The 22995-nt window shown below is 43.2% G+C and overlaps 2 protein-coding genes across 2 annotated transcripts; one reads left to right on the top strand and one right to left on the bottom strand.

Annotated features, from left to right (window-relative positions):
* Window positions 1–2091: 2091 nt before the first annotated feature.
* On the bottom strand, window positions 2092–5197 carry LOC138955985 (uncharacterized). Its single transcript, XM_070327469.1, has 3 exons — window positions 5192–5197; window positions 2975–3191; window positions 2092–2417 (listed from the first exon to the last, which is right to left on the bottom strand). The coding sequence occupies exons 1-3, from the start codon at window positions 5195–5197 to the stop codon at window positions 2092–2094; spliced, it is 549 nt and encodes a 182-aa protein (XP_070183570.1).
* Window positions 5198–8724: 3527 nt separating this feature from the next.
* Window positions 8725–9612, top strand: LOC138955984 (uncharacterized). The gene has a single exon (XM_070327468.1). It carries the CDS (start codon window positions 8725–8727, stop codon window positions 9610–9612), a length of 888 nt encoding a protein of 295 aa, XP_070183569.1.
* Window positions 9613–22995: the final 13383 nt, after the last annotated feature.

Below are 22995 nucleotides of genomic sequence, written 5' to 3'. Positions count from 1 at the left end.
ATATAACATATTTATATGTTTTTGGAATCAGAAAATTATGGAGAATAAGATGAACGTAAATTTGGATCGTTTTATATTACAATTTTCAGATTTTTAATGACCAAAGTCATTAATTAATTTTTAAGCCACCAAGCTGAAATGCAATACCGAAGTCCGGGCTTCGTCGAAGATTACTTGACCAAAATTTCAACCAATTTGGTTGAAAAATGAGGTCGTGACAGTGCCGCCTCAACTTTCACGAAAAGCCGGATATGACGTCATCAAAGACATTTATCATAAAAATGAAAAAAACGTTCGGGGATATCATTCCCAGGAACTCTCATGTAAAATTTCATAAAGATCGGTCCAGTAGTTTGGTCTGAATCGCTCTACACGCACGCACAAACACACACACACACACACAAACATACACCACGACCCTCGTTTCGATTCCCCCTCTATGTAACAAGTCGCGTAAGGCGAAAATACAACATTTAGTCAAGTAGCTGTCGAACTCACAGAATGAAACTGAACGCAATGCCATTTTTCAGCAAGACCGTATACTCGTAGCATCGTCAGTCCACCGCTCATGGCAAAGGCAGTGAAATTGACAAGAAGAGCGAGGTAGTAGTTGCGCTAAGAAGGATAGCACGCTTTTCTGTAACTCTCTTTGTTTTAACTTTCTGAGCGTGTTTTTAATCTAAACATATCATATCTATATGTTTTTGGAATCAGGAACAGACAAGGAATAAGATGAAAGTGTTTTTAAATTGATTTGGACAATTTAATTTTGATAATAATTTTTATATATTTAATTTTCAGAGCTTGTTTTTAATCCAAATATAACATACTTATATGTTTTTGGAATCAGAAAATGATGGAGAATAAGATGAACGTAAATTTGGATCGTTTTATAAATTTTTATTTTTGTTTACAATTTTCAGATTTTTAATGACCAAAGTCATTAATTAATTTTTAAGCCACCAAGCCGAAATGCAATACGTCCGGACTTCGTCGAAGATTGCTTGACCAAAATTTCAATCAATGTAGTTGAAAAATGAGGGCGTGACAGTGCCGCCTCAACTTTCACGAAAAGCCGGATATGACGTCATCAAAGACATTTATCAAAAAAATGAAAAAAACGTTCGGGGATTTCATACCCAGGAACTCTAATGTCAAATTTCATAAAGATCGGTCCAGTAGTTTAGTCTGAATCGCTCTACACACACACACACACACACACACACACACACACACACACACACACACACACACACGCACAGACGGACACACACACACACATACACCACGACCCTCGTCTCGATTCCCCCTTGACTAAATGTAACAAGTCGCGTAAGGCGAAAATACAATATTTAGTCAAGTAGCTGTCGAACTCACAGAATGAAACTGAACGCAATGCCATTTTTCAGCAAGACCGTATACTCGTAGCATCGTCAGTCCACCGCTCATGGCAAAGGCAGTTCTTTCTTTCTTTATTTGGTGTTTAACGTCGTTTTCAACCACGAAGGTTATATCGCGACGAGGCAAAGGCAGTGAAATTGATAAGAAGAGCGGGGTAGTAGTTGCGCTAAGAAGGATAGCACGCTTTTCTGTACCTCTCTTTGTTTTAACTTTCTGAGCGTGTTTTTAATCCAAAAATATCATATCTATATGTTTTTGGAATCAGGAACCGACAAGGGGATTTCATACCCAGGAACTCTCATGTCAAATTTCATAAATATCGGTCCAGTAGTTTAGTCTGAATCGCTCTACACACACACACACACACACACAGACACACACACGCACATACACCACGACCCTCGTTTCGATTTTCCCTCGATGTTAAAACATTTAGTCAAAACTTGACTAAATGTAAAAAGGAAACTGGATCACACGGGTTCACGATGGCTCAGGGGTAAGATAAACAACGCTCAAATAAATTCTTTGAAAATTGCTCGCTCTTTATGGAGGGCACCTAGGATGTTCTCAATTGGTGAGTGTTTAAATGAAAGGGTATTTGTACTGTGTGTAAAGCCTGACAGTGTCTGTGATGGTTAACGGGAAGCTGACTGTGCCTTTAACCTGTGTCAACACATTCCAAAAGAATACCTAGCAACACTTACAGTTGACAAACAAGCTGAGTGCCCTCCGCTCCTCTGGTCCCAGCTGGTTGTCAGAGACACACATATAGGTCCCGGTGTCCTCACACCTTGCAGGGCTGATCACGTGATCCACAACTGTGTCGTCATCAACATCTGTGTACGTGCCCCCGGTCACCGTCTTCAGCACCGTCCCGTCATGCTTTCTGACGAGTTGCATCCTGGGAGTCGGACGCCCGTCAGAGCGACACGTGACGTTGACGGAAGTGACACTCTCATCCACCGTAAGGTTGGTGGCAAGGTTGTTCAGTTCCAAGGCCAATAAACGTGATGGGTCTTGACAAAACAAACCCAGGAAGTGTGTGCATGTTCGCAAACAAAATCAGTGTACACACACACGCGCACATGCACACACACACACACACACACACACACACACACACACATATATATATATATATATCTCGCCATCAGTACCACCTGACCACTGATGAGACACAATAGTGTCGAAACACGTGTTTGGTCTAGGTACAAATACAATGGTCCTCCTCAGGACTAGATTACCTTGCGATACGTCCCCCACAAAGGGACTTTGCTCTGTAAATCTCGGTCCCCCTTGAGGAGGGTCTGATGCTCCCAATAGGCTGTCTGTGAAGGGATACTTATTTCTCTCTCTATCTCTGCTAAGAGATTTTAACAAATCTCGGAAGAAAGTCTCTGCTGACTTTCAATTGTTTCTTTCACAATTTCTGATGTTTTATATATATATATATATATATATATATATACACACACACACTCACACACACACACACACACACACACACACACACACACACACACACACACACACACACACACACACACACACACTGTCAAGGGGCCACACTCACAGGTCACATAGACACGGAGAGACGTGGAGTTTGTCAGGGGCAGACGCGAGTCAGACGGGGAGTTTCCTGTGGTGGCCGTGCAGTTGAACTGTGTGTTGTGAGTGTGTCTGTCAGCAGACGGGATGTCCAGTTGTCCGTTACCACCCTGTCCGTTGGCCAATCCTGATGGAGAAGTCCACGTGATGCTGGCGACCGTCGGGTTACTGCTGGCGCTGCACTGAAATCTGATTGGTTGACCTTCATGTACTACACAGCTTCGCTGACCACGGTCAATATCACGTTGGAAGGTGCAGTTGTTGTCAGCAGACGATGTTAAGTTCAAATTGGGTAAATCTGCAAAATAAATAAATAAATATGTCAAAAATCAAATTGTGTGATTGAAACTCACGGAAAATAAGATAACTAGGCAATGACGACATAGTGGTGTTTTTACCTCGAGTTGTATATAATTATATACGCGCAGTTATCATAATTTCACAGGTAGAGTGGGCTTTCCGCAACCAGCTGTTCGGAGCCACGTGATCCAATTTGTACATTGATATTTCGGCTTTATCAACCAAGCTCTATGTTCTGTAAATGTCTCTTAACCTTCTTTGTTGCAAAAGAATAATTTGGAATTATTGTAAATGTATGACAAGTTTGTTTTCTTTAACCATGGGGACTATATCGCTGTTTGTGTTTTTTCTGGCTCACGTAAGTGTAGCCTATGCGATGGTAAACTGTGTCTGTCTGTGCATGCGTGCGTGTGTATGTGATAGAAACTTTAACATTTTACTGAACACCGAAATACTAATTTCACCTGGTAGTTATTCAAGCAACATCTTCAGAGTATTGAAGCAATGATCAACATTTCGTCGGCATGTGTGTAGTTAAAGTGTATAATTATCCAAAGAAAACGGGTGGTGGGGGGGGTTAACCGTTTTGGGGGGTAAAAGCAGGCGACTGGTTTGTGTCGGGTGGGTCAAGGGTCAAGATCAGGTCAGGTCGCGTGAAGGATTGTGGTTTAGATTCACTTTTCAGTTCTCACCTCTGCATTCGCCGATTCGGGGAAGACGATTTCACATTGTTCGGTTTCTTAGCTCCAGAAAAAAACAGATACAGAAGATACCAAAGGAGATTTCCTACAGTTTGATCTGCACAGCGTTTTTCCAGTGTCTGCGCGAGGAAGAGCTGTCGAAAGCGCAGTGTCGATCTGGCAGCCGTGTCCCCGGTAAGTACAGACAGTACAGATCTAGTGTCTCCCACTCTTACAACGTATCACCTAAGCTTACTGATAATACCATTTATTTGAACATGCAGATATAAGGAAACGGAAAGAATCTTTTCTCAAAGTCAAAATTATTACGATTTTGCCTCAGTTTCAAAGAGGGGGGCGATGCTTTACCACGTGCACCGGGAATGGGCTTTTTGGACGTAACGTGCATGGGAATGGGGAAATTCTCGTAGCGTGCACCGTGCACAGAGGTCCGGTGTAACAGGCCATTTTGACACATAGTCAGTTTTGACCGGGAGGTCATTCTGGGCTAGCTGATTTTGACCGGGAGGTCATTCTGGGCTAGCCAAATTTGACCCCCCCAGTCAGTTTTGACCTTCCCTTCAAACTTCAATAATAAGTACGTTAGGACCTTTCAAAACGAAATATTTGTATATGTGCACAATATCTGTTGCAAAAATGATCTAAAAAAAATTTAAAAAGTAAAAAAAATATGTTGACACCTCCTTTGAAACTTCAAGAATAAGTACACTAGGACCTTTTAAAACGAAATATATGTATATGTGCACAATATTTGCTGGAAAAATGATCTAAACAAAATTTAAAAAGTAAAAAAAATATGTTGACACCTCCTTTGAAACTTCAAGAATAAGTACACTAGGACCTTTTAAAACGAAATGTACATATTTCGTTTTAAAAAGGTCCTAAAGTACTTATTCTTGAAGTTTGAAGGGGAGGTCAAAACTGACTGGCCTAGTCAGTTTTGACGGGGGGGTCATTCTGGGCTAGCTGATTTTGACGGGAGGATAATTATGTAGTTATATACATATATGCATAACTATTGTTTCTAAAGGTCTTAATGTACTCATTCTTGAAGTTTGCAGGGGGGTCAAAATTGGTCTGCTTCAAAATAGGCTGCTACACCGGCGTGCACCGTGCATGGAGTTTTTTCGTAACGTGCACCGTGCGTGGCACTTTTGGCCTCAACGTGCACGTGCACAGACCCCCATGGTGACCCTCTTCAAAACATGCTTTGTCAAGGTTCTGTCTGTAAAATTTGGTACCTTGCAACAACTTCCTTAAATTTGAAAGACAGTTTTTGAATGCTAGATCTATAAATCTGCATCGCGTTTCATTCTTTGATTGTACTGTTTGCTGTTTACGCACTATCATGATTCGCTAACGTTTGGTAAACTTACATTGCAACAGCTTCCTTGTCTTTGTTGGCATTTTCTTTCAAGGCAGCACAACGTAAGATTAGCTTCTTTTGGACAGCAGGTAGAATGCGAGTTTTGAGACAACGACAGTCGTCCAAACAAATGGACTGTGAATAGTGTGTTGACTGTGTTGACCGTCAGAATTATTTTAAGAACCAGGCTGCTGCAGTCAGTTGATATGTTTCGCATATTGTAGGGTTCCCATGCTGCATAGGTAAAGTGGCTTGTATAACCCGACCATTCAGTATCAAAACACTGTTTATATTTGTGTAGGTTGTAGTCATCACAACTAATCGCATTTTGCCTTTTGTTTCAGAAAGGAGGATAAGCTACAACAAGATCGACGCTGAGACTATGTCAGATATGCCTCTTCCAGATGGGTAAAATAAATCATCATGAAAACAAAAATCTGAATTGTTTCATTATGTGTTTAATAGAATACATTGAATTCAAAAACAATCGCTTCTTTGTTTATTGAAATAAATCTTTACATTTTAGTGCGTTTGAATTCCTCCGAAAATACACAGGTACTAACTTCTATCCTAAACTTTCAAAAACGTACATTGACACATTTAATGAAATTAGTCTTGTATATCACCAGACTTGCATTTAACACATACTCTCTCATCATGCGGTATATTCAATATTCTACCTTTCTGAATTGATAATGTAGGAATGAGTGTTCTAAAATGCACACACAAAACCGGTACTGCAAGGTTACGTGGGAACAAAAAGTTCAACGAGTGTTCAAACATGAATGTGTGTTTAAACAATTTATTTATCATTCAGACATGCTGCTTTAACATTCACTTCCGATACCCATGCCAGTATAATATTGATCTCTTTGGCATTGCAAAGTTTTCAATAAAACCATTTTGCAGAGCATTGTAAGTTTACCTAGTCATGCCAAAAAACACAGTCGGTGTGTGTGAATGTGTGTGTGTGTGCGTGTGTGTGTGTGTGTGTGTGTGTGTGGGTGGGTGGGTATGTGTGTGTGTGTGTGTGTGTGTGTGTGTGTGTGCGTGTGCGTGTGCATGTGTGATGGTAGCCTTGTTCGGGCAGTACGTTTTTTATGCGCCCAATACTCAATATACATATTCACAGGATCAAACCGTATCGAATGCATGGAAATCCAAGTTGACTAGAATAGTAACAAGGGAAAGTTGCATGGTTTTCGGTAGCTTAATTTCCCGTCATCAAGTGAATATAACTGCATCTAAAATGCACCAGTCAACTCACAAGACTTTTTGTTCCTTTTTAAACAATGTTTGTCTTACCAGCCGTCAATTAGATTTCAAAAGTTTGATCTCGCGCCATAACGACGCTTATCATTTCCACTGGTATGTCGACACAAATCAAATTCTTTGAAAATGCTAGCTCTTTATATAGAGCAGCCAGAATGTTCTCTAGCACAACCAGAAACTGTTGGTAAAGCCTGTCTTTAATTGAGACCGAAGTCGACTTCCCAAAGCGTCTTGAAGTCTTCATATCAGAAACCCGCAGCTGCGGCAAAGTACTTTGCTTCGCAAGTTTTGACATGCGAAGCTACGCCGTAACAAAGTTGCTCTTTTTGTCGGAAGAGTGCTTTTCAATGCAAGATGGATGTACAAATCAGACTCGATACCGAAGTGAAGGATGTGTTTAACGGCTTTTTTGACCTAAGTACATTTTGTGTGTTTATGTGTGTATTCATGTTTTTGGTTGTGTGTGTGTGTGTGTGCATGTGTGCGTGTGCGTGCGTACGTTTTTATATTTAGTCAAGTTTTGACTAAATATTTTAACATCGAGGGGGAATCGAAACGAGGGTCGTGGTGTATGTGCGTCTGTCTGTCTGTCTGTGTGTGTGCGTGTAGAGCGATTCAGACTAAACTACTGGACCGATCTTTATGAAATTTGACATGAGAGTTCCTGGGTATGAAATCCCCATACGTTTTTTTTCATTTTTTTGATAAATGTCTTTGATGACGTCATATCCGGCTTTTCGTGAAAGTTGAGGCGGCACTGTCACGCCCTCATTTTTCAACCAAATTGGTTGAAATTTTGGTCAAGTAATCTTCGACGAAGCCCGGGGTTCGGTATTGCATTTCAGCTTGGTGGCTTAAAAATTAATTAATGACTTTGGTCATTAAAAATCTGAAAATTGTAAAAAAAAATCAAAATTTATAAAACGATCCAAATTTACGTTCGTCTTATTCCCCATCATTTGCTGATTCCAAAAACATATAAATATGTTATATTCGGATTAAAAACAAGCTCTGAAAATTAAATATATAAAAATTATTATCAAAATTAAATTGTCCAAATCAATTTTAAAACACTTTCATCTTATTCCTTGTCGGTTCCTGATTCCAAAAACATATAGATATGATATGTTTGGATTAAAAACACGCCCAGAAAGTTAAAACAAAGAGAGGTACAGAAAAGCGTGCTATCCTTCTTAGCGCAACTACTACCCCGCTCTTCTTGTCAATTTCACTGCCTTTGCCATGAGCGGTGGACTGACGATGCTACGAGTATACGGTCTTGCTGAAAAATGGCATTGCGTTCACTTTCATTCAGTGAGTTCGACAGCTACTTGACTAAATATTGTATTTTCGCCTTACGCGACTTGTTTTCTTTTCCCCTCTGTCCCCCCCGCCCTTTTTATGAATGTGTATCACTTTTAGTCTAGTATGCCTGTGCCCATGACATCATCCAACCACTTCTTATGGCAGGATGACAATAGGCAAAACAACTACTTCCAGTCATCTCACTTTTCTGAGAGACTGTCAGCGAGCTAAACTTATCCCCAAGGGGTTTCGTTTGACTCACTCTCCGGCTGATCGCTCAGACTCGTTACTGCTGAATGACACTAACCGCTGCCTCGCAGCTGCCAGTCAACACCTTATCTCTGCTCAGATCAAAGCGCTTGATCGTAAATTACGTGGTCTTACGGTCAAACTATGCACCCTTCAGCGACAACTAGTCACTTTCTTTCCTCCTCCCACTGTTCATGTTGTGAAACAGATTGTTCACACGCACAACCAGATGACTTTCAACAACTGCAAAAACACTAAGACTAAAAAACTGTGTGCACTCAAAGACACTACACCTGCCTCTGCCCAACAGCCTTCATCCCCCCATTCATCGTCTGCGTCTGTCCACTCTGCTAACGTGGATCCCAACCCGCGCGTAGTTTGTATCCCAGATACACTTACTTTATCAGAGGATGAACGCTCAGTCATGTCCAAAGTACTCAAGTTTGTTCCTTTAACCAAAACCACAAGCAAGTACAAAACACTCCTTGACTGTGAGCGGTTTTTTTCCGTACTCTCAGATGGATGGCTGTGTTAGGTTCAGTCCCTAGACCTCCTACATCACAGGACATCTTCATTCAACTCTTCCAACCAGGCAGCCGCAACCTTCCACCATGTGGTAAGTCTGCCCATGTTGAACTGTACATTTCACAATGTCAGGCAGACATCAAAGCTCTTAAACCCAAACCCATCAAGCAAAGCAACCTCTCTGAATCAGAACGTGTCGCCCTCAAGTCCTTACAACAAAGATCTGACATCGTCATAAAACCAGCAGATAAAGGAGGGGCTGTTGTGGTTTGGGACCGCGGCATGTACATCCAAGAAGCCAATCGGCAGCTCCACAACACTACTGCTTATCAATCCCTAACGGAACCAACACTTCTGTCAGACAAAAAACTCATTTCCCAGACCATTAAAACTGCTGTCACACAAAACAAGCTTCCTCCTACTGCAAAACACTTGAACAAGTCTCAAGTTCAACAACCCAAATTGTATCTCTTGCCCAAGATACACAAACCTGACTCTCCAGGCAGACCTATTGTGTCCGCTTGCAGTTGCCCCACTGAGCATCTGTCTCAGTACCTCGACCATCTCTTGCAACCAATCGTTCAGACACTGCCTTCATACATCAAAGACACCACTCATGCGCTTCACCTTCTGGGTGAAATCAACAACAACCCTTCTTTTCATCCCAACCTTCTGTTCACCATGGATGTGTGTTCTCTGTATACCTCCATCCCTCATTCCGACGGACTTCAAGCACTTCAGTTCTTCCTGGACAATCGTTCTGTTCGCGACCCACCGACTCCGATCCTCCTCCGTCTCGCGGAGCTTGTCCTCACGCTCAATACGTTTGAGTTTGATGGTCAAGTCTTTCATCAGATAAGTGGTGTCGCCATGATTGGGCACTAAAATGGGACCTTCCTATGCTTGCCTATTCATGGGCCACCTGGAATCCCAGATTCGTTCCACTTACACTGGACCTCAGCCTGAACTGTGCAAACGCTACATCGATGATTGCCTCGGTGCCACCTCTCTCTCGTTGTCTGACCTCACTGATTACATACACTTTGTCAGTAACTACCATCCCTCCATCAAATTCACCTTTGATATCTCTCCTTCCGCAGTCGCCTTTCTGGATTTGAACATTTCCCTGTCTGATAGCATTCTTTCCACCAGTGTTCATTACTAAGACACTGATGCCCACACCTACCTTACTTTCCATTCCTCTCACCCTTCTTCCACCATCCGGAGCATTCCATTTTCCCAGTTTCTCAGACTGCGCCGCATCTGTTCTGACACAGATCACTTTGAAGAAAAAGCAGCAGAAATGTCTGACTTCTTCCTTCAACGTGACTACCCATCCAGCCTCTTGAATGTGGCCTTACATAAAGTTCGCTGCATACCGAGACAAGTAGCTCTGCAGCCATCATCCACCTCAGACAGATCAGACAGACCTGTGGCAGTTCTGACCCACCATCCCCACAACCTACCTGTTCGCCACATTTTGAAAACCAAGTGGTTCATCCTTAAGTCTAGCCCCTCTGTTGGTGAAACGTTCAGCCTGCCACCCTTGTTGGCCTCCCGACGGGACTGCAACCTTCGAGACTCCCTGGTTCGATCCTCTCTTCGTTCGCCAGTTCCCCTACAACCCGGCACACACGCATGCCAGAACCCTCGTTGCCACACCTGCCCCCACATTTGCCATTCTACCACTCTGACCGGCCCCCAAAAAGATTTCAACATTAAACGAACGTTCTCTTGCACCAGCCGCAATCTCATCTATGCCATATCCTGTCTCAAATGCCCCAAAGTACTCTACATTGGTGAGACCGAAAGAACCCTCTCTACCCGCTTCACCGAACATCTGGCAGATATTCGGCATCGCCGCTGTAGGTCTGTTGCCCAACATTTCAACAGCAGCAACCACACCTCCCTGGATGCACGTGTGAAAGGTGTCTGGCAAATGTACAGCACCTCCACAGACAGAAAACAAGTAGAGTCCGATTTCATATTATCCCTGGGCACATCCACACCTTACGGTTTGAATGCGAAAATGTGATGTACTTGTATTCCCCAAACATACTGTGGATTTACGGTACGTGTGTTTGTGTGTGAATGTGTGTGTGTGTGTGTGTGTTTATGTGTGTATTCATGTTTTTGGTTGTGTGTGTGTGTGTATGTGTGCGTGTGTACGTTTGTTCCCCCCCCTCCCCCTTTTTTCCCCCTCTGTCCCCCCCCCCCCTTTTTATGAATGTGTATCACTTTTAGTCTAGTATGCCTGTGCCCATGACATCATCCAACCACTTCTCTCCCCTTTCATTCATTTCCGTTCCTAGAGTTCCTTCCCTTTTTTGCGTGTTTCCCCTCCATTTTCTTTCAAACCTTGTTCGTTCCGTGTTGCGTCTGCTTTTTGTTGTCTTTTGTATTCTTGTTTTTCCTGATGAAGCTTCCATAAGCGAAAATTTGTACCGTCTTGTCTCGTTCTTGTATTGGTGAGTACATTATTCCTTTGGTTTTTTTTTTAACTAAGTACAAGAACTAACCACCTACCTGAATTATTTCATTCTGCGACTCTTTGACATATTAAACCAAACTAGAAATCCCAATGTTCTCGGGACAGTCCCATTATGGTATTGACTGGCCAAAATAGAACAATTAACTCTGTGTTCTGCATTCTTGTTGAAAGGCTGGAGACACTATGCAAGACAAAACAAGAACGCTGAGGCGTAATTAACCATTCAGTCAAGCACGAAAGCAAGGCACACCAGCGGCGATGCGATGACAGTCGAGCATTTACAAATGTCCGATTAGCTCTCACTTTCCAAACACACACACACACACAGAGGCACACACACACACACACACACACACACAAACACACACAAACACACACAAACACACACACACGCCCGCACGCACGCACGCACGCACACACACTAAACAACTTACATACACAAATTGTGACCCGTACCAGTACGAAGAGAGAGAGAGAGAGAGAGAGAGAGAGAGAGAGAGAGAGAGAGAGAGAGAGAGAGAGAGAGAGAGAGAGAGAGAGAGAGAGAGAGAGAGAGAGAGAGAGAGAGAGCGCCTGAGAGAGCGCTTTTTTGGAGGAGAGGGGTGTGCGTGTGTGAAGGTTTATGTAGATCGAAGTGGGTTCACATTGCATACTGGTTTTGTTTTAGAGGGAACCAGTGAATAGTGGGTTTAGGCATTATAATTATGAAGTATTGTTTGTTTTAGTATATGGGGATTTTATTAGTAAAAAATCTTCATGCGTTTTGTGTGTGTCTCTGTTTACCAAAAATAAATAAAGAGATGTGATGGCAGAGGAAGTTTCAAAGCTCTCGGATGCATCTCTGGGTATCACAGTGTATTTGACTCCAAATAGACAAACTGAAGTTGAAAATTATTTTTGCATGATTTTGTTTGAGATACCCTAGGCATTCACTTTACTTTTTCCCATTGATTTCACATGAAATAATTAATTTGCTTGTCTGTTGATCAGTGAGAGGATTTACTGATTTATTTCAATTACAAACGGTTTGTCAGCATGTTCATTTAGATTGATTAGGGTGACTCTCCAGTGATTTTGACCTTTTTTATGTGCTCAGGAATTTTGACCTTTATGGCTATACAGTATAGTATATAATTATGTACAAAATATAAGAGCACTTTGCTAGTCCCTGAGTATTTTTTGGTGATACTTCAAGCATTGCAGCTACAGAATAGGGCACTGTAAGGTGACTTTCTAGTGATTTTGACCTTTTTTATGTGACTGTATACAATGGTATGTACAAAATATAAGAGCACTTTGCTAGTAATGAGTTTTTTGTGGTGATACTTCTAGCACTGCAGCTACATGATAGGGCACTATTAAGGTGACTCTCCAGTGATTTTGACGTTTTTTATGTGCCAAGTGATATTGACCTTTTGTATGTGACTATATGCAGAAAGTGAGAGCTCTTTGAAAGTAGATGTGAAGTTTTGTGAAACTTCAATTCTTGCAAATGCAGCAACAGGAGAATGCACAGAAGTGAATCACTGTATTGTGAGATTCTAATCCTTGTTTATGTGCTCCTGTAATTTTTGGCTCACGTAAGTGTAGCCTATGCGATCGTAACTTTGTCTGTCTGTGCGTTTGTGCGTGTGTGTGTGTTTGTGCGTGCGTGTGTGTGTATGTCTGTGGTAGAAACTCTAACATTTGAAGACGTCACATTACATTGACGTCACATTATGACGTAAGAGGGTTAGACGTCACGCGAAGGAAGTACTGAAAGTCTCGGTCATTATTATTTTGAGCGCGCCGAGACTAGTTGGCAGTCGTGTCCTGTAAGTAGGCTACATGCAGACAGACAGATCTAGATCTAGTGTCTCACTTTCTTGCACAGTTTCACCTATGCTCTTTCTGTGTGTGTGTGTGTGTGTGTGTGTGTGTGTGTGTGTGTGTGTGTGTGTGTGTGTGTGTGTATGTGTGACGGAGTGATTGAGTTTGTGTTACTGTTTGTCGATTTCTTAGGTGAGCCTTGATGGCTTCGCCTCTTGTTTTTAAATAGTTTTCATATTATGTTTTATAAGCGTTTGCGGGTACTTTTTTTGTTTTTGTTTTTTAAACTATACTTTAAAGCCTTTTTTCCCTTCATGTGCATGTGTGTTTGGCTGACTTGGGAGTATTATTCCTGCTGTGACTTTGTTTCATTGATTCCTTACGGAGAAAAGATACAAGTTGGCTTATTATTATGATATTGAATATAAAGTATGATCTTCAGACTGTTGTTTTGTCTTTTGTTGTGTAAATGTGTGATTGAGTGTGTGTCTGTGAGGTGCGAAGTATCGGTCAAACATATGAAGAAGACATGTCATTCATACAGTTAACATATGACATATAGCAAACAATGTCATTTGTGTCATGGCAACCATGTAATTTTCATATGACAATGTCATTTGTGATATGGCAAACAAATGATTTTCATATTTCAGTGTCACTTGTAATGTGGTGTAAATGAGGTTTTCATCTGACAATGTCACTTGTGATGTGGCAAACTAGTGTTTTTGACATGTCATTTTTACCTAAAAACCATATGGTAGCCATTCCAAAACCATTTGCAATTTATCTGTGACTGACATATGGTTTTACTATATGATTTCCACATGCCATGTGATATGTTTTTCATATGCTGGGCATATTTCTCTGCTGCCTGGCGGTGTTAACCCGTGATTTGTAAAAATGTAAAAACATTTTACAAATCACGTCGAACCTAAAACCGCGATTGGTAAAAATGTAAAAATTAAAAAAATATCGCATTCCACAAAGTAATGCATGCCTTTTATTATTATTAATACTTGTTGTTTAGAGCCTCTACGCTGAGTGGTTTTAGATCCACATCCCATTTTGGTGCAATCCCATTTTGCGGCCCTCCCATTTTTTGCCCCATCCCATTTTCGCGACATTTCACAAGCCAAGCGTCATTTTACTAACATGTCATAACAATAGCGCGACATCCCATTTTGACACAATATCCATTTGGCCGCCATGCTGTTTCACCGCCATTCCATTTCGCCCCCATCCCATTGTCGCGACATTTCACAAGCCAAGCGTCATTTTACGACCGTGTCATAACAATAGCGCTACATCCCATTTTGACACCATCCCATTTGGCCGCCATCCCATTTTGATTTATTCTTCTTGCCAAGCCTCACTATACTACTATACTGCGTTATTCAACTAGGGAGACATTCCGTTTACGCGAAATCCTATTTTTGCCACAATCCAAAATGTCGCGAAATAGGGATGGCGGCGAAATGGGATGACGGCAAAACGGCATGGCGACAAAATGGGATGTGGAGCTAATGGTACATGACACGGTGTTAAAATGACACTTGGCCTGTGAAATGTCGCAAAAATGGGATGGGGCGAAATGAGATAACGGCGAAACGGGATTGCGCCAAATTGGGATGTGGAGCTAATGGTACATGACATGGTGGTAAAATGACACTTGGCATGTGAAATGGTCGCAAAAATGGGATGGGGGCAAAATGGGCTAACGGCGAAACGAGATTGCGCCAAAATGGGATGTGGAGCTAATGGTACATGATATGGTGGTAAAATGACACTTGGCCTGTGAAATGTCGCGAAAATGGGATGGGGTGAACGGGGATAACGGCGAAACGGGACTAATAGATCTCTTGACTTTGGGGTAGCGTGACTCTGTTACTGCTAGCTTTCCACTAGGAGGAAGCGACCCAAATTTCCAAGCGATGGGACAAAAAAGTAATGACATTTCTTTTCTCAGTCGATCCCTTCACTTTGGAGATGATGAGTTAAATATCGGGCGCATTTACGTGATTTGTAAAACATTTTACAAATCGCGGGGCACAAACATACATACATACACATGCGCGCGCGCGCACACGCGCACAAGCACCCGCGCACACGCACACACCACACACACACGCGCGCGCACGCACACACACACACATACGCACACACACACACACACACACACACACACACACATAAAATGTATGGGCTAACACGCAACAGCTGGTTTTTTTTATTAGGTCACACACCTGGAAGACCCAGGTGCAAGACGAATAATTCATATTACTGAAATGCGTGTTCCCCAAGCACCACCCAAAACATGCCCCGAGGGGCTCCGCCTCTACACGTCGTTCGGGTGTCCAGGAGTTTTCTTCTTCAGGCCACTGGCGCTCGTTTTCCCCGCAAAGCGCTACTTCTGTCAGCACGAGCGATGATGCCGAACGACAACACACCTGTCTCGGTTCAGTCGTCGTTGTCGGTCCGGTCTTCCCCGCAACGTCTATAATATGCGTTACTCGTTCGTCGAGCGCGCTACACCAAACGCTACGCATTCGTTGTCATTCGCTGTGTGCGTTGGGATTTTTTGAGCATGCACAAAAATGTGCGCGGAGCTCGACGCGTGAATGTACACGCCAGCATGACGCCTGGACGCCAGACACGCACAGAGCGCTGGACCAACGCCAGACACACGCTGGGTATACGGTGTACGTTAGTCGGCTGAAGTCTAGCTGTCGCGAGATGGGTTGCGGGTAGTTTCTAAATCGACAAACCGCCAGCCGCGGTGTGCAGTGTGTCCGTTTCGTGACCGCATTGCGGGGAGCACGTGAATTTGGTGCGTCGCTAGCGCTCACCCGTCGTCTGCGCTCAGCGCTGAACGGGATTCGGGGCAGAAGCCAAAGAACTTTGGAAGCAGTAACACCTCGATTGTGTGTTCTGGAATGTGGCGCGACTGCTGTCGGCCCAAGTACGTGGTGTGACTCATGTCAACCCGGTCAAGTTTTCAACATTATTGTTGACGTCGGCTTTGCCGTGAAAAGGGAAATATTCACCAGGGGAAGGATAGAGGTTCTTCCATGTGAGTATTTTTGTGTGTGTAAATGTCTTCTGTTGTCCACGGGTTTTGGTCTCTAGTTTGTGTTGTAGGTCGGGTGGAGGGTGGTAAAAGGGAGGTAGAATTTAGCTCATGGCCTTTTCACTTTATTTCATTCCCCCTTCATTGTCATTCACGCTCATTTTGGTTATCATTCCATGCTCTGAAATGAGCGTGTTTTTCTGGTTGGAAAATGTTACATGAATTTGTGAAATGAGTCTAAAGTTGCAAGACTTGCAAGTGACAGTAAGGTTGATTTTTGGTCACACACTCCAGTTAGCTTTTGTGTAAATATTATGGAGTGACCTCTTGGTTGTTGGCTAAACTCTTTTTGCCTTGTGAATCATTTCGCATTTGAGTACCATGTGTTCTAATTATGGCCTTATAGGCCTGTGGTTTTCTTTCATTTATTTGTCGAGCACGGCCTCATCTGCAAACTGAAAAGGGTGCCTGCGTGGAGCTTCGTCACAAGGGCGAGATTGTCGTCTGGAGTCCCGCTGCCCGTCGTGGGCCGTCCTCGCCGTCGCCGATATCGTCTTGTCATCTGTCGTCATCTACTCGTCTGTCATCATCGCCGTCACTGCTTCCCTGACAGTGCAGGCTGTTCGTCGTTCTCAGCGCACTGGGTCAGGGGAGGCCATCGTCTATCGTCAGCGTCTGTTCGTCTTCCTTCCCCCTTCGTCGGTACTGCTCAACGCCTGCAGTAAAGGGGTAGAAGGAGGGGGAGATGTTTCATCGTCTGTTCGTCTGTCTAACCCCTTTCAACGTTACTGCTCAACGCTTGCAGTAAGCAAGTAAGGGGGTAGGCAGGGGAGATCATCATCTTCGCACTCACTCCGTGTCATCAGCGCAAGCATCTAGTTGGCGTTCGTCACACTCCCCATTCGCATCTTGGCTGATTTAAAGGGAAGTAACTTTCACATGTCGTTCTAGCTTGAACAAGCGCCAGTCATTGCTCGAGGGTTTATAACCCAAGTTCGGCGTAGATACGTTGGTGAAGAGCACGTTTGCACTTACCTTTAAGGCCGTACGTGTGGCATTGACGCACATTCAGCTACCTTAGTATTTCATTGACAAAAGTGACAGTTGTGTTGTTTATTTTTGCTTTCTCACATGTGTGCGTGGCCATATGTATGTCGTTGCCATAGCCACATGTATGTTGATGTGCAATTGTGTTGACATGATGTTTTGCCTCATCATCATTGCCGCCACCCTTCATTCCTGATCATCAATCATCATCATCATCACTAACTTTCTTTGTGCAGCAGCAGAGCAGAGCCCAGCAGTTCCTGTTCATTTCCCCATCATTTCATCAACATCCTTTCATTCTCATCCACTCATCCTTTATTTTCTAGCAGCAATAAAGTCTTCGTTTTGTTGAACTTTACCATTTGAGTTCCTGACTCCTTCTGTGTGAGAAGTTAAGGTCCTACCTATCAGGTTGGTCGCGACACTAGCGAGCACCTAGCGCACACCTAGCGTGCTTCTAACGCATACCCAGCGACCATGTAGCGTGCAGAACGAGTGCTTAACGAGTCTCTAGCGCGCTCAGCTTTCTTCTAGCGCGTTCCTAGCGTGTACTTGGCGTGTACGCAGCGTGTCGCCATGGGGTATATAAACGGGTCCCGCTCGCAACATCCTGATGACTTCTCCTCAAACCCTCGGGGTTCGCCGGGGACGTCGGATTCTTTTTCTTGGGTGGCATCTTGAACAGCTAAGTTGTTCACTCGTCACTGCTCTACTTTGAAATGACAGCAAGCAAGACAAGCCGCCGAGTCACGTGACCGCTGCCGTTGCGCGGCTGGTTGTGCATTCGTTCTGCATGCTAGCAACTCACTATGCATTCGTTGGATGTGCGCTCTGTATACGCTGTGCGTTCGTTGTCAACTCGCTAGCTTCTACAAAACCGCGGGCACAACAACGACGCACTGATCATTATTTTCCATTTTTGATTCATTTTCAGTGCGCTGGCTGTGCGTTGTCTTGGTGTGACTCTGCCATTAATCCAAACATGGAAAATAAGATCAGTGCGTTGTAGTGCGCCCAACTTTCGTCGCTGTTTATTACAGTGCAACCCCCGTGTAAAGACCCCTCAATCTAACACTTCCTCTCGTTTAAGACCTTTGTTTTTAAGATTTTCTGTTCAAATCCTCTGTAGGTTTACTCCAATTTTAAGACTCTCTCTTTTTTAAGACCCGATTTTCTCATATTATTTTTAGATCGTAAAAGAGGGGTTCCACTGACACTAGCGAGTTGACAACGAATATACAGCGTGTGCTCCGCGTGTGTCTGGCGTTGGTCTAGCGCGCTCTGCGCGTGTCTGGCGTCCTTCTGGCGTCCTCCGCGCACATTTTTGTGCATGCTCAAAAATCCCAACGCACACAACGAATGACAACGAATGCATAGCGTTGGTCAAGCGCGCTCAACGAACGAGTAACGATAATTGACGCACACCCAGCGAAGGACAATGCACCGGCCAAAATTGCGATTTTTTTCAGTGCGCTGGCCGTGCGTCGTGTATGTGTGACTCCCGCATAAGGAATATGTGACTCCCGCATAAGGCATTCCTTTATGTGGGAGTCACACATACACGACACGCACGGCCAGCGCACTGATAAACTCGCAGTTTTGGCCAGTGCGTGTGTGAGTGTGCATATGTGTGTGAGAGTGTCTGTGTGTGAATGTGTGTGTGTGTGTGTGTGTGTGTGTGTGTGTGTGTGTTTGTGTGGGTGTGGGTGTGTAAGTGTGTGTGTGTGTCTGTGTGTGAACAGCGATTTATAGAAAACTTATCAACAGATTTGTATGAAACTCTGCATGTTTGACGACTTCACATGCAGTGTTTTGGAAAATTTGAGGCCGCACTGTGGTAACCCCATTTTAAACACATCCACTGAAATTATGATCCAACAGTCCGGACTAATGGATTGCATTTTAGCTCAGAAGGTTAACAACCGACTAATTAGTTTGTTCATTAAAGTTGTCATAAAATATTTTTTTCAATTACAGATTTAGGAAGGTTTGCGTTGTATTTCTTATCAATTCTGGATATATATAAATACGTTATGTCCACTCTGAAAGTTTGCTCGTAAATAATGAAAATCGGTTTATGCAAATTAGGTACTTCGTTCGCATGCGTCACACCAAGACGACGCACGGCCAGCGCACTGAAAATATCGCGAACAATTGTGATTTTGGCCAGTGCGTTGTCGTTCGCTGGGTGTGCGTCAATATGCGTTACTTGTTCGTCGAGCGCGCTAGACCAACGCAATGCATTCGTTGTCATTCGCTGTGTGCGTTGGGATTTTTTGAGCATGCAAAAAAATGTGCTTCTACAAAACCGCGGTCACACAACGACGCACTGATCATTATTTTCCATTTTTGATTCATTTTCAGTGCGCTGGCCTTTCGTTGTCTTGGTGTGACTCCGCCATTACGGAGACGAGCGCAACCCGTGTCAGCTACTCTTCAGGTTTCGGCTAGCCAAGCTTCATCATATGTAGTCTTGGCGATGACTGGTTGCCAGTGTTTTATATTGCTTCACGCGACCTGTCTTGTTTTAGCTATAATGTCCCCGTCAAAGGGTTGTTTGGGAGGCCGCCGGTTAACACAACATTTGCACATCTGAGAGAGCAGAAAATGAAAAATTCCCACTTACAGTAGACGGTAATGTTGTGGATAGTGGGCGTAACGTCACCACGGTGTTGAGTGTAGTCGTTGGTGGCGTTACAGACGATGCTGCGGTGGTTGTCGTGACGGGTCAGTGGCGCCATCCTCAGCTGGCTTACACCAGGGGAGGTAACTACGTTGTCCTGATTCATGTGACCAGACCAGGTGTAGGTAGCTGGCGGGACGCCGGGATTGCTGCTTCTACACGTCAGGGTGGGCGTGTCTCCCTCCATGTAGGGGAACTGGGCGGGGCTCACCTGGCTGATGGACGGGGCTGAGGGGGGCGCTGTGAATATAAGTGTGTTTTGACTAAATGTTTTAACATAGACTGGGAATCGAAATGAGGGTCGTGGTGTATGTGTGTGTGTGTGTGTGTGTGTGTGTGTGTGTGTGTGTGTGTGTGTGTGCGTTTGTGCGTACGTGCGTGCGTGCGCGCGCGTGTGTTTAAGTGTGTGTGTGTGTGTGTGTGTGTGTGTGTGTGTATGTGTGTGTAGAGTGATTCAGAGAAATTACTGGACCTATCTTCATGAAACTTTACATGAGAGTTCCTGAGAAAAGATGATCACCAGTCGATTGTTTTTCCTATTTTGGATAAATGTTTAAGATGACGTCATAATCATTTTTGTGTGAAAGTTGAAGCAGCACTGTCACGCTCTCATTTTTCAATCAAATTGGTTCACATTTTGGTCCAGCAATTTTCGACGAAGTCCGGACTATAGGATTTCATTGCAGCTCGGAAGCAGTGAAATTAATTAATGGGTTTGCTCATTAAAGATGTTAGTGAAATTGAATTTTCGCAAACAGATTTAAAACTGATTGCATAGTATTTTTCAACACCTTCTGAATCTGAAAATATATACTTGTCATGTTTACTCTAAAAATGTGATCACAATTACCGCAATTAGGTTAACTAGGAACAACAATTAAAATTTTATAAATCGATCCCAAAAAGATGTCATCGTATTCTGTACCATTTCCCGATTTCAAAAATATGTAGATATAGTATGGTGTTTTTTTTTATATTAAAGGCCCAGTCTGCCTCAAATGGTTTACAGAACGATTTAAATTTTCTCACGAAAAAAGCAGTTCTAACCGTATGGTACACACTTGCAATACCATTTAACAGCATTAAATGGCACAGTTCGTTTTAATGGTTATTTAGCTTGCGTAAACCACACACCAGATTTCGTGGTTTATTTTACCCCTGAGCCATCGTGGACCCGTGTCACACACTTTCCTTTTTTACAATTTTCTTTTTAGTTTGTGATTTCAATGCGACTCGCTGTATTTGCAATAGCACGTAATTGTGTACCTCTGAACCCAAAAATGCAACAAACTACTGCGAGTCAAACGAACTTTTCGGCGGCGGTTGGCTTCAAGGTAGCGACATGCAAAAAATCCGTATGCTTGGGGAAACATGACTTTGCGTGGTCTGCTTCCAGGCTCCCTTTTTTAACACTTTTAAAACTTCGAACTGTACTGATCTTGTCTTGATGAAAAAAAGAAATCTGTTATGATTTAAGAATGTTTGTGTTACAAGCTGTCAATTTATTATTTAGATTTTAAAAGTTAGTTCTAGCGCCAAAACGAGGCGTCCGATTGTGGTACTAGACAATCCGGCTGGCCACGCAAAAATAAATTCTTTGAAAAATGCTCGCTCTTTACGGAGGGCACCTGGGATGTTCTCAAGCGGTGAGTGTTTAAACGAAAGGGTGTTTGTACTGTGTGTAAAAGCCTGACAGTGTCTGTGATGGTTAACGGGAAGCTGACTGTGCCTTTAAAGACAAGATCAGAAAGTTATAAAAAAATTAATGATAAGCGCGCTTCCCTGCTTAGCGCAATACGCTACCGCGCTATACATGTACTGGCTTGTCAATTTTACTCCGTTTGGACGTGAAAAGTGAGCGATGTCCTAATTTCGCTTTACGCGACTTGTATGTTGTTTTTGTGCACGGTAATCGGACGACACTTGCAGCGAACATGAGAGAGAGAGAGAGAGAGAGAGAGAGAGAGAGAGAGAGAGAGAGAGAGAGAGAGAGAGAGAGAGAGAGAGAGAGAGAGAGAGAGAGAGAGAGAGAGAGAGAGAGAGAGAGAGAGAGATGAGATTTGAGGCTAGGCCTTTTTTTTTTTACAATAGGGACGATAAACCTGTCAAACAAGGTCACCCCTAAATTGAAGGAAATGGAATGGCCTTTCCAGTGGTAGTGAGCAGTGTTTGGTTTGTGCATAGTCTGGGTTTTTTCAGACTTTAAAATGCGGGGCTATGTTTTTTGTCAGGTCGATTTTAGGGGTGGCCTTGTTTGACAGGCTGTCACGGGATGCCTATACAAAGTACCATCAATCGGACAAATGACATGTACGGCTGACATAATTACCTTTTTCAGCATGTAAAGTTCAACTAAAATGAATTGCATTTGAATGCTTTTCTGAGGGTGCGAAATTTGTTGCAATAATTGTTTGGCCAAGTTTAGTTTTATGATTGACATCACTGTCCTCTACATAACACTGTCCGCGTAACGACCATAAAACAAGTGTAATTGTAATTCAAGTTGGCGTTTCAAATCAAACATATTCTATGATTGGTCAGAATGCCCCAACTCATTACACATTACCGGTCATAAGTTCTCGATGAACACCAGTTACAAACACCAATGATCAACTGCTGGCCAGGCGCATTGACACAGCCTCAACTAGTCTTGGTTAGCTTTGAGGGTCGTTTTACAAGTAAAAAATATGCAAGGCCTACGAAATACCGAGACCATAAGTTGTGAAGTGATGACGTCGAATACATTGTACTTGACGTAACTTGATGCATGTATTCTTTCAGACTACGTCAGTCAATTCCAAAGATCGCTTTTGGGAAAAAAGATATTGTTTAGAGTTTGCTGTCTAGAAACCCGTCAAAAAAGAAGGGAAAATATATGTGAAAGAAATAAAACAAGGAGCAGAGTGATAACATTGGAATACAGAAATATGTTTCTTGGGACTTGACCCTTGCAGGTAGGTAGACGGACAGTAGTATGTGAACAGAACAGAACCAATTCTGGTCTGTTTACAACCGCATGAAAGCAGGAAAGAGATCGTCGTCAGATTGAATTACAATAACATTGACATGCTTCTGTTCTGCGCGAACTTAGAATCCGGTTTCATTCTAGAATGGACCGGGTCCAGGTTGGAATTCTAACCCTGCGCAAGTACAGGGGTGCCATTCTAGAAT

The sequence above is a fragment of the Littorina saxatilis genome, unplaced genomic scaffold, assembly GCF_037325665.1.
Source record: "Littorina saxatilis isolate snail1 unplaced genomic scaffold, US_GU_Lsax_2.0 scaffold_144, whole genome shotgun sequence".
NCBI classification, from domain to species: Eukaryota; Metazoa; Mollusca; class Gastropoda; order Littorinimorpha; family Littorinidae; genus Littorina; species Littorina saxatilis.
This window is presented reverse-complemented; position numbering and strand designations above follow the sequence as displayed.